The sequence below is a fragment of the Colobus angolensis genome, unplaced genomic scaffold (assembly GCF_000951035.1).
Source record: "Colobus angolensis palliatus isolate OR3802 unplaced genomic scaffold, Cang.pa_1.0 Scaffold28, whole genome shotgun sequence".
Classification (NCBI taxonomy): domain Eukaryota; kingdom Metazoa; phylum Chordata; class Mammalia; order Primates; family Cercopithecidae; genus Colobus; species Colobus angolensis.
Genome location: NW_012116043.1, coordinates 4,919,603 through 4,932,062, shown reverse-complemented (window position 1 = coordinate 4,932,062; position 12,460 = coordinate 4,919,603). Strand labels below are relative to the sequence as shown.

Here is a 12,460-nt window from a genome sequence, read left to right as displayed (position 1 = left end):
TAAAAAAAAAAAAAAAAAAATTTAAAAAATTAGCCTAGTGTGGTGGTGCATGCCTGCTGTCCTAGCTATTGAAGGGGCTGAGGTGAGAGGATTGCTTGAGCCTCAGAGGTCAAGACTACAGTGAGCTATGACTGTGCCAATGCACTCCAGCCTGAGTGACAGAATGAGACTCTGTCTCAAAAAAATTAAAAGAGAAATCTAAGACGAGAATCAAACTCTATCTCAAAAATTTTGTTTTTTGAGACACAGTCTCACTCTGTCACCCAGACGGGAGTGCAGTGATGCGATCTCAGCTCACTGCAGCCTCCAACTCTTGGGTTCAAGTGAACCTCCTGCCTCAGCCTCCAAGTAGCTGAGATTACAAGCACACCACCACAACCGGCTAATTTTTTTGTATTTTTAATAGAGACAGGGTTTCACCACGTCAGCCAGGCTGGCCTCGAACACCTGACCTCAAGTGATCCGCCCACTTCGGCCTCCCAAAGTGCTGAGATTACAGGCATGGGACACTGTGCTCGGCCTCAAAATATCTTTCAATTAGGCTGGGCCCATGTGCCTGTAATCCCAGCTACTCGGGGAGGCTGAGGCAGGAGAAACAGTTGAACCAGGTTGTTGGAGGTTGCAGTGAGCCGAGATCGCGCAACTGCGCTCCAGCCTGGCGGCAGAGTGAGACTCCGTCTCCAAAATAAATAAATAAAAGATTAGCCAAGATAACCTCACACCTTTTAAAAAACGATCACATTGGCAGGTATTTTTTTATTATTATTATTCTTTTTCGGAGATGGAGTCTTGCTCTGTCACCCAGGCTGAGTGCAGTGGCACGATCTCAGCTCACTGCAACCTCCACTACCCCGGTTCAAGTGATTCTCATGTCTCAGTCTCCCGAGTAGCTGGGACTGCAAGTGTGCGCTACCACGCCTGGCTAATTTTTTGTATTTTTAGTAGAGATGGGGTTTTGCCATATTGGCCAGGGTGGTCTCGAACTCCTAACCTCGTGATCCGCCCACCTCAGCCTCCCAAAGTGCTGGGATTACAGGCATGAGCCATCACACAAGGCCATGGCAGGTTTTTGTTGTTGTTTTTTTTTCCCCAAAAAACTACAGGTTTCAGGATGGGGAAGAGCTTATCTTCATACACTGCAGGTGGGAGTAGAAATTGTCTCAAACATCCTGGGTTACAACTTGACATATATCCAAAGCCTTAGAAATTTGCATTTCTTTGGTCCTAGCATTTTTACTTCGGGGAATGATTCCTAAGGCAATACTTACATGTGCAAAGAGATATGTTTAAGAACTTTATTGCAGCCTTATTTATGATATCCAAAATTAGAAGCAACCCAAATTTCTAATAAAAGATTATTGGTTAAATATGTTACTGCTGATGGAATATTATAGGTTAATTTAAAAGGATGTTATAGAAGGATATTTCATAACATGAAAAATTCAGTTGAAGGATTTTTTTTTTTTTTTTTTGGAGACTGTGTCTCGCTCTATTACCCAGGCTGGAGTGCAGTGGCGCGATCTTGGCTCACTGCAACCTCCACCTTCCAGGTTCGAGCAATTCTCCTGCCTCAGCCTCCCGAGTAGCTGGAATTACAGGCGCCCCCCAACCACACCTGGCTAAATTTTGTACTTTTAGTAGAGATGGGGTTTCACCATGTTGGCCAGGCTGGTCTCAAGCTCCTGACCTCAGGATCAGCCCACCTTGGCCTCCCAAAGTGCTGGGATTACAGGCATGAGCCACCGCGCCCGGCCTATAAATTACTGACTAAAATTTATCAGAACAAAAAGACAAAGTCAGAAAAAAAGAAGTTGGGGGCTGGGCGCAGTGGCTGGAATTCCTGATCTCAGGTGATACACCCACCTCAGCCTCCCAAAGTGCTGGGATTACAGGCATGAGCCCCTGCGCTTGGCCCACAGCTCACTTTTTAAACCTCTACAGCTATTCAGTTTCCAAAGTGTAACCATTTTATCTGCTTGCTAATGGAAAGGAGTTCAGAAATAAATTACAGATCTGAGGAGAGAAATCAAACAAAGAGAGGCAATCTGTGAGCACTAACTTAATGTAAAATCTGTTGAAAAGCATACTGCCATTTGCTCTCAAGTTAGTTTCTTGAAAATACAAGGGCATGAACACCTTCTTCTCTAAGTCTAAAGGTAAAATCAATTTTTATTCCTGAAAGCTAGCTTGCAGTTATAAAATTGCTATAATCAAACACTTCCTGTAAAAGCTAAAAGTTTTGACTGCTGCTTCAGTGTGTCTAATTTTCACTGTGCTATGATTTTTTAAACCCCTCTTAGATAAATGGAACACTGACTGGCATCAAGCCTCTAAAGTAGATTCAAGCTAAGACATTTCACCTGATTTAATCTTGTCTGTAAAGTGATTCGTCCTCCAGGAGAAGGCATCCTGCTTAGTGCTGCCTCAATCTGTTAACACACACACACACACAAAAATGTTTAAATTACTGGCAGGGAAGTTTATCACACAAAATGGAAAGAAAAGATTTTGGCTTAGTATTTCCTTATCCATTTCATCTCAACTTAATTTCCCTCTGTCAATTAGTAACGACCACATGGCTCAAATCCGTTGCTAGCACAGCTCTGGTATGTTATCCCGTTGTAATTTCCTGAGACAGTTTGATTCAGTAATTCCCTTCTCCTTAGACATAAACATTAAGTTCAGAAAACAATTTTTAAAAATATTTGTTTGTTTTTACCTGGTCCTTTTCTTTTGTAAGTTCATCAAAAAATCGTTCTGTTTCAGCTAGGGTCCTAATTTTTGCTGTATATTCAAAATCATTCCCCTGTGGAGTGACTGAAACCGGCTTACACTGTTCATAGCTAACTGATTTATTCTTCTCCCAGGCTGTTCTCACAGATACTTTCTTCACTCCATTTGGCACTGGTTCAGGGCAAGAGCTATGATTAACATGGTTATCGGTGGCTTTCTCAGAATACGTTTTTTCTGTCAGAGAGGAGAGAAATTGCTTATATTTTCTTACCAATTTTTTGTGTAGGTTGCATATATATTAAATATGTTGCCCAATTTCACTTTCTGGATATAGCTGCTATATGGCCCAAAAAAGTAATGAAAAGAGATACAATAATCAATCATATTTACTCAGTGCTTTTTTCTCCAAAGAATTCTGAAAGTTTTGCCCTCTGTTTGACAATCTTTGCAACTTCCCTTAATGAACTTAAGCAAACTTCATGTAAACATAAATGAATTTTAAGTAAACTTAAAGCAAAAAAAAGTTTAAAAACTAAATAATACATTACATTTAGTGAACATACACCAACACTAAACAGTTAACGTTTTGAGGGCCTACCCAAGTGACTTCACATACATTGTCTTATAGCTGTATTCCAAATTTAGAATATAAATGAGAAAAAAAAGTTACCCAAAGCCTAAGCTGCATATAGAGAATAAAAATAAAGAGAATAACTGAATAGTGTGGCCCTGGTAGTTAAACATCAACATTCCCTGTACCTCAGTTTCCCAACTTTTCAATGAGGATAACAACATTGACATAACAACACGTAGCATCACGAGTGCTTAGTTTCAGAGGCCCTTGAGTAGGAAAATATTTAAGTGCAGGATATTATAATATTTAGAACATTGAGAGATACCAGAATCTCGAAAAATGAATGACTAAAACCATAACTAATATTTTTTAGGAAAAGATACCTTCCGAGTCATCTAGAGGAAGAAACTGGAGTTGCTTTCTTGGATTGGTACGTTGTAATGTAGACACAGGAACAGTATCTAAATCATCCAAAAGTATATCAAATCTATTGAATGAAGCAAGTTACTTGTGAGAAAAAAATGTTAACTGATTTTCCCTATCTCCACTACAAAGATGAGCTGGCATCCAGCTAACTCACATATGTATGTATTTTCTTAAAAGAAAGCTGGTTATATAATTGTCTAAAACTGAAATTTAATTTCTATTTTCTAACAAAATTGTATTTACATACTAAAGACTTAAAACACTTACCCGTACATTATGTCATTTGATCTTTATAAAAACCTTATGAAATAAGCAGGGTAGTTATTATTATCCCCGTTTTATAGAAGAGGAAACTGAGGTTCAATGTGCTTAACTCATCTCTGCAAGAGCCTGACAGAGTTGAGTCTAGAACCAAGAAGCAACATCCCTCCCGATCAACAGCACACACAGCTGCCCACACTTCAGAGGGGACAAATTCTCAGTAGCACAGGTAAACGTGCATTTGGTGCCAGGGCCATACCAGTAAAGCCCACTTTCCTGTACAAATGGCCCAAAAGTTTTCCTGTATCATAAACCTTTTCAGGAAAACAAAGAACTATCTATCATTCTACATACAAAAGCTGAAAGGGGTGCTGAGGTGATATTTAAAATCTAGTAATAGCAAGTTTACAGTTAAAAACTGTGTTCACTGTACTGCAGTACTTAAGTTTCACCTAAGATTTAAATGAAATCCACAGAGTTCCCACTGGCAACTGAAAAATTAGTGATAGCTAGAGACATAAGTCAACATTTGGAAAAAAATCACTAATATAGTAAACTTTATTTTACAATTTTAGAGAACTTACCGAATTGGACTGCTCTCATTTTTGCTAAGCAGATGACTAAATCCTGGGGACAAGTTTTCTTTAGGGGATCGCTTTGGACTATAAGCCACAGTCACTGGTGTTAGCATAATCTCTCTTTTTGCTATAGAAGAAAATGAAGAGGAAATATTCTTTTCCTTCTATATATATCAGCATAAGTTTCTTTTTCAGTATTTTTTTCTAATTTTGAAAGGAATATAATTTCAACGTAAAACTTTGAAAGAGAAATAAGAGTGTACAAAAAAATAAAACCACTCATAATCCTAATACCTAGAGGTAACCACTGTACCACTGTAGTATATCAGACAGTACTTTCAGCACTCTGACTCAAAACTGGTTTTTCAGGATTTTAGAAGTCGACTGGAAATAAGATGGAAACAGCAGTACACTACTGAACATTCCTATAACACAGTAATAAGAATCTCCTCAGCTGGTGTGAAAATGGAAATTCAGGACAGAAATTCAATGCTTCAACTTTAAAACCAAACCTGTAATTAATTGGCTAAAGAAAAGTGGTGACTAATGCTGAGTACTTGAGATCAAATACATAAGAAGTATATTTGCAGACTAGCTTGGATTAATTTGATTGAATTATCTGGATAGTTATCTACGATCTTAAAAATTCTGCAGTATTTTTAAGTATTAGTTGCAAACAACTTAGTGGACACAATAAATTATTAGTATTAGTTGTAAACAATTTACTGGGCACAATAAAAAAAATCTCACTTTAATAAACAGATTTCTTCATTTACATTTGTAGTATCTGTGTGATCAATTTTATTTATGAACAAGATCTTATTTAGGGGTCCTCTGCCCAGAGTACTCTACTAGGTGCTGAGGATACAAGAGAAACCGGAAATGGGTAAGCAGTGGGCACAGCTCAGAAGTCACGCTTTTGAACCCAAGAGATGTATGTACACATCTAATTCTTACTTGGAGTACTTGATTTCCGACTTGAAGGTGGTAAAGATGATGATCTCTGTGAGGCTGAATTAAGTCTCTTTTGTCTCTGTTGGGCACACTTTTCTGGAGAACGACTTGCATTAACTGAAGTTTCAGTTTGCCGAGGATTTACTACAGCAGACCAAAAAAAAGCAAAACAAAAAACAAATCAAAACAAGCCTCAGCTTCAGTTATCCACCTTTATTAACGGGTGGTTACACATGGTTACACACCAAGCCACACAGTTTAGGTTCTGTTCAAAGCATTTATTCTCACTAGCTAGGTTATAATTACTATTTGCAAATGCACCGCATTATAATGATAAAAAATGTTCGATGAAGAAAAATATGGGAGTTTATAATGAATTCATTCTGGTTCCCTGTTTACAATCGTCATTCAAGGTGATTTTCAAGAGGGTTATTTTTAGAAAGCAGGTTATTAATTTATTTACTAAGAGACACTGCTTGGGAGATGTAACCCCAAAGACACTGGCAGGATGACTAAGGGGTCTGAGCAAGCAAACATAGAGGAAAAGGAGAGAAACATATTGGCGACCTGGACCTGTGAAGAAACACAGTATTAAAGACACGCTTGCCTTATCTACAGATGCTCAGTAACCAAGAAAGAAGAGGAAATGTTGTCTCTCACTTCATGAATACCAAATGCCTATCACAGCTTTCTGATGTGTGCAAGTAAGACAGACTGACAGGAATTTTTCAAATATCCTTAGGAATGCCATGTAAGGCCAGGAAAAGTGGTTCATGCCTGTAATCACAACACTTTGGGAGGCCAAGGCGGGTGGACCACTTGAAGCCAGGAGTTTGAGACCAACCTGGCCAACATGGTGAAACTCCATCTCTATTAAAAATATTAAAATTAGCCAAGGGTGGTGGAGGGCACCTGTAATTCTAGGTACTTGAGAGGCTGAGGCAGGAGGATCAGTTGAATGCAGGAGGTGGAGTTTGCAGTGAGCCGAGATTTCACACTGCACTCCAGCCTGGGCAAAAGAGCGAGACTCTGTCTCAAAAAAAAAAAAAAAAAATGCCATGTAAACCTTTTTCATAATCAGAATGTAAGATGCAATTGGCTTTGAAGGTACATGTTACGCCAGAACTGTGATAAATTATTAACTAGGACATTCAATTCTCTATGAAATGGGGCTGAAGTAGCAGTAAAATAGCAAGTTTACAGAGTTAAAACTTCTAATTTCATTACCTAAAGATTTTAATTTTAACGAAGGTAATATAAATGGGGAAAGATATCTATATCCTATCTATCTCAACAAGGAAATACTCAAACCAGGAAATACTCACTATTGGAGGTGTCCTCTTTCTCTGTCTGTGTCCCCCAATTTTTAAAAATTTTTCCTTCATCAAGTTCTTGTAAAGCTCTCATGATCGGTGTGTCTGAAGTCTCTCTTTGCTTTTTTATCAATAAGCTTGTTGATGAACTTCCAGGTGAAGAATCCTTTTCCAGAGGTGAATGGTGCCTTAAACAATAATTTTAAGACATATAGTGCTATGGACTGAACGTCTGTGTCTTACCCTCCACCCCCACACCAAACATACACGTTGAAGCCCTAATCTTCAATGTGATAGTATCTGGAGGTGGGGCCTTTACGAGGTAATTAGGATTGGGTGAGGTCATGAAGATGAAGCTCCAATGATGGGATTAATGCCCTTATGAAAAAGGGAAAAAGGCAGGAGCGCTCTCTGTGCACACACACCAAGGAAAGGCCACATGAGGACATAACCAGGAAGAGGGCCCTCACCAAACACTCAGCACCCTGATCTTGTACTTCCAGCCTTCAGAGGTAAAGAAAGAAATGTGTGTTGTTTATGCCACCCAGTCTGTGGTAACTTGTTACAACAGTCCAAGCTAAAACACACACTTTACTGGTGTTGTTAGGGGAATAACAGAGTTGACAATTATACTCCACAATGAGCATGCTTTGCAATGCAAATAAATTAAACCTGCATACAGTGCTTTCCCATCCTTCTAACATCCTACACTTAGAGGAACAGCATCTGCACAGTACCCTGGAGTAAGCGGCTGAGGCTGCTCAGGCAGGCTCGGAGCTCAGGCTGGCCAGAGCCATCTGAAGCAGGAGAGGATCTACATCTTTTGTTTGTTTTTAGACAAGGTCTCACTCTGTCACCCAGGCTGGAGTGCAGTGGCGCAATCATAGCTCACTGTAGCCTTGAGCTCCCCAGGCTCAGGTAATCCTCCCACCTCAGCCTCCCAAGTAGCTAAAACTACAGGCGCATGTCACCACGCCCGGCTAATATATTTATTTTTTGTAGAGGTGGGATTTTGTCATGCTGCCCAGGCTGGTCTCGAACTCCTGGGCTCAAGCGATCCTCCACGTTGCCCTCCCAAAGTGTTGGGATTACAGGTGTGAGCCACCGTATCTGGCCTGAGGATTGACATCCTATCCTAATCACAAACCCATACTGTGCCACTGAGCACAGGTGGGGAAGCTCAGCAGAGCTCATGGAAGTAAAATATTCTAAAAGTAGTAGCCTTTCAAAGTAAAATAAAAGTCATCTTCTCAAAATTAAGACATTAAACAACCAAAGAGACGGCTTCCTGAACATTTAAAAGCAATTGAAATCTCTAAGAAAACATAACATCCCTAAATAGAATCTTTAGCAAAGTTATCTCACCCAGTGCTACAGGTCTCCTCCAGCTGGTTATCCACGTTACTGTCCTGGGTGTCCAGAGGCTGGCCAGTAAAGATGGAATACTCTGCACCTGGAATCAGCCACTTCCGCCTGCTGACGTCTGAAGTTGCTAGTGTGCTATTAGAATGGAAACAGGCATTATAAAGGTCTGCACTTCAATTCAGACTGCATGTGCATATAAAAGAATCTGCTCTCAAACAGTATTTACACATTTGTACAGTAATTTTAAAACCACATGTAACAATCTATATTTTAGATACAATTTATTTTACAGTTTTATGATTCAACTTAACTGTTTTAGGTTTCTGTTACTCCTGAATCTCAGTCAAGATTCAGGTACTTGTGGCTCTGAACATTCCCCTCACTGTCTCTCAGGCTTTTCACACCCTTTATGCTTTGTGCCCCTATTGTAGCTGAAGGTAAGGCGTTGAATGAAGCAGGGCTGCCCTTCTTGTTCCCTTCAGACCAGCACTGTCCAACAGAGTCTTCTGCAAAACCAGAAGCGCTATCTGCAGTGTCCAATGCAGCAGTCACAAGTCAGGTGTCACTACTGAACTCCTGAAATGTGGCTGGTGAGACTGAAGAACCAATTATAATATCTTAATTTTAATAAAGGAAGTTTTCAGTATCAAAATGGAGTCACTAAAGTCAAACTCCCACAAAATGGAGCTGGGAGGCACAAAGGAGCAGCCCTCGCACACAGATGCTGATTACGGGAACTATTCTGAATTCCTCAGAACCACAGTATTCCAGATAATAAGCTGTTTGTACAAGGAAACATCCCTAACAAGGGATGTCTCCACCATTGAGCTAATGCTAATGCCCACAACATGTTCCTGTAACCAGTGGTCTTGGTTTTAAAATAGCTTAGTGGACTGTGGACTGCCCTTTGTCTTTTAAAGTTTCCTGTGTCCCAACCCCTTTGGACATGCTTATGGTTCACCACAGCATGCGTACTTCAGATTGCAAACCCCCAACATTTCCAAATAAATTTCTTTGGAGAGTCAGTCTCTGTTGTTCATTTTAGCTTGACATGATTGATTTAAATAGTAATAGTGGCTGTTGGCAGGACTGTACTGAACAGTGCAGTTCTAGACTATTGCTCTCCCAGCTCATCTGAGGTTCCCACCATCCTGTTGATCCCCAGTCATTCCCCAGACTTTGGAGCCTGCCTTGTTTTCTCCACACCTATTCCTGTTCTCATACTAGGCAACTTCCTGACCGCTCTCTCCAGTGAGGTGACCCTCTGCTCCTCAGCTAGCAACCTCAGAGGGTACTTGCTGGCTTTTGTTATAACCAGAGAACACACTCCCCTTAAGAAACCGATACTCCAAAGACTCCGCCCCTATTCTGCCTCCAGCCCTCAAGCATCAGCAAGGTGACCTACGATCCTTGGCCTCTCCACTTTTCGTTTATCAACCCCTCCTAACCTGACTAGGTCCTCTTGATCTACACTGGAGTCCACACTCATACCTTCTCGCTCACCTTTCGCCACACCTGACCGGCAGCAAAATCTGAGGACTGGCTGACTACAAAGGCTGTGTGTCAGGGTCTAAACTACCACTGAGCTTTGCTGCAAAAAAGCCACCAGCTGGGCAGACTCATCAACACCTCAGGCGGACACCCCAAACCGCCTGGCAACATGACTTTCTGTAACCAACAAGCTTCAGTTCTCCAAACATGACTATCTCACACCCTTTCCACCCTCCTCAAACCTCCCATCCCACCTTCGTTGACCGGTGAAACTTTTGAGTCAAATTGCAAAGAAACACCAGAAACCATGAAACAATGCTTGCCTTCTCTCTGTCCCCTTTCACAATCAAACATTTTAGAGCTGTCTCTTTTATCTACATTTACTTCAACTTCAGTTACTCTTCCCCCCAACCCTTTTTTTTTTTTTGAGATGGAGTCTCGCTCTGTCGCCCAGGCTGGAGTACAGTGGCGCGATCTTGGCTCACTGCAAGCTCCGCCTCCTGGGTTCACGCCATTCTCCTGCTTCAGCCTCCCAAGTAGCTGGGACTACAGGTGCCTGCCACCATGCCCAGCTAATTTTTTGTATTTTTAGTAGAGACAGGGTTTCACCAGGTTAGCCAGGATGGTCTCAATCTCCTGACCTCGTGATCTGCCCACCTCGGCCTCCCAAAGTGCTGGGATTACATGCCCGGCCCAGTTTTTAAATTAAGAACTATTTCAGGACCGGGAGCGTTGGCTCATGCCTGTAATCCTAGCACTTTGGGAGGTCAAGGTGGGCAGATCACAAGGTCAAGAGATCGAGACCATCCTGGCTAACATCCTGGCTAACACAGTGAAACCCCATCTCTACTAAAAATACAAAAAAAAAATTAGCTGGGCGTGGTGGTGGGCACCTGTAGTCCCAGCTACTTGGGAGGCTGAGGCAGGAAAATGGCGTGAACCCAGGAGGCAGAGTTTGCAGTGAGCCAAGATCACGCCACTGCACTCCAGCCTGGGCGACAGAGCAAGACTCCATCTAAAAAAAAAAAAAAAAAAAAAGCTATTTCAAACATTCTTGGAAAATTACAAAGAATACAATAACAAGCATCTATTCACCCATTCTCAGTTTTAATAAATGCTAAGATCTTGCCAATTTTTTTTTTTCTTGAGACGGAGTCTTGCTCTTTCACTGAGGCTAGAGTGCAGTGGTGTGATCTCGGCTCCCTGCAACCTCTGCCTACCGGGTTCAAGCAATTCTCCTGCCTCAGCCTCCAGAGTAGCTGGGATTATAGGGGCCCACCACTGTGCCCAGCTAAGTTTTGTATTTTTAGTAGTGATGGGGTTTCATCATGTTGGCCAAACTCCTGACCTCAAGTGATCTGCCCACCTCAGCCTCCCAAAGTGCTGGGATTACAGGAGTGAGCCACGGCGACTAGCCCAATCTTGCTAAATTTGTATTTAATTAGAAGACCAAGTTTTATGTATACAGTTGTATTTTTTTAATTACACAGAAGGCATAATGTATTAATAAACATTTTTAAATGTCTTTTGGTTTTTTTGAGACCCCAGGCTGAAGTATAGTGGCATGATCATGGCTCAGTACAGCCTCGACCCTCAGGCTCAAGCAATTCTCCCACCTCAGCCTCCCAAGCAGCTGGAACCACCAACCACCACACCCAGCTTTTTTTTTTTTAAGACAGAGTCTCGCTCTGTCGCCCAGGCTAGAGTGCAGTGGCTCGATGTTGGCTCACTGCAACCTCTGCCTCCCAGGTTCAAGCAATTCTGCCTCAGCCCCGTGAGTAGCTGGGATTACAGGTGCATGCCACCACACCCGGCTAATTTTTTTGTATTTTTAGTAGAGACGGGGTTTCACCATGTTGGTAAGGCTGATCTCAAACTCCTGACCTCATGATCCACCTGCCTCAGCCTACCAAAGTGCTGGGATTACAGGCATGAGCCACCACGTCCGACCATTAACTTTTTGTATTTTTTGTAGAGATGGGGTTTTGCCATGTTGCCCAAGCTGGTCTCAAACTCCTGGGCTCAAGCGATTTCCCCACCTTGGCCTCCCAAAATGCTGAAATTACAGGCGTGAGCCACCACACCTGGCCTTTAATGCTTTCTCTGTTCAATGTTATGCTTGAAATTTATCTGTGTTAGTACATATAAGCTTTATTCATTTTAATCATTTACCAATAGTATGAATATATTTGTCCTTTCTCCCTGCAGAGGAAATGTGGTTTTTAATATTCAGCCTTTCGACAATGCTAAAATTAACACATGTGAAAATTCTTCTAAGGCAAACATCTTAACATGGAACTGTGGGATTTGGGGCGTGTACATCTTCAACCTCTCTGGATGTTGCCAAATCACTCTCTAGACAAGATGTATCAGCTGTCATTCATTACTTTGAGAGTTCCTGTTTCTCCTTATCTTTTGCCAAACATTAAAGTGATCCAATTTTAAGTCTGACCTGTCCGATGGTGTGAATTGTATCTTATTGTTTTAATGTGCATTTTCATGACAATTAACATGTTCTCATTTTTATTAGCTATCACGGTTCTATGAACTGCTTGTTATATTCTTTTACCATTTTTTGTTGAGAAAGTTATCCTTTTCTTATTGATTTGTAAGTTCTTTCAGGGCTGGGCACAGTGGCTCAAGCCTGTAATCCCAGCACTTTGGGAGGCCGAGACGGGCGGATCACGAGGTCGGGAGATCGAGACCATCCTGGCTAACACGGTGAAACCCCGTCTCTACTAAAAAATACAAAAAAACTAGCCGGG

The 12,460-nt window shown here is 41.5% G+C and overlaps 1 protein-coding gene across 2 annotated transcripts in view; it reads right to left on the bottom strand.

Moving 5' to 3' along the window:
- MPHOSPH9 (M-phase phosphoprotein 9) overlaps positions 1 to 12,460 on the bottom strand; it is an 86,447-nt gene that overhangs the window by 2,855 nt on the left and 71,132 nt on the right. For both annotated transcript variants that reach the window (XM_011948452.1, XM_011948453.1), the window contains exons 17-23: positions 8,205 to 8,339; positions 6,852 to 7,027; positions 5,530 to 5,670; positions 4,579 to 4,699; positions 3,691 to 3,794; positions 2,720 to 2,967; positions 2,361 to 2,429 (exon numbers count right to left, since the gene is read on the bottom strand). In XM_011948452.1, the coding sequence (XP_011803842.1) occupies positions 2,361 to 2,429; positions 2,720 to 2,967; positions 3,691 to 3,794; positions 4,579 to 4,699; positions 5,530 to 5,670; positions 6,852 to 7,027; positions 8,205 to 8,339 (994 nt within the window). The remainder of the gene's footprint in view (positions 1 to 2,360; positions 2,430 to 2,719; positions 2,968 to 3,690; positions 3,795 to 4,578; positions 4,700 to 5,529; positions 5,671 to 6,851; positions 7,028 to 8,204; positions 8,340 to 12,460) is intronic.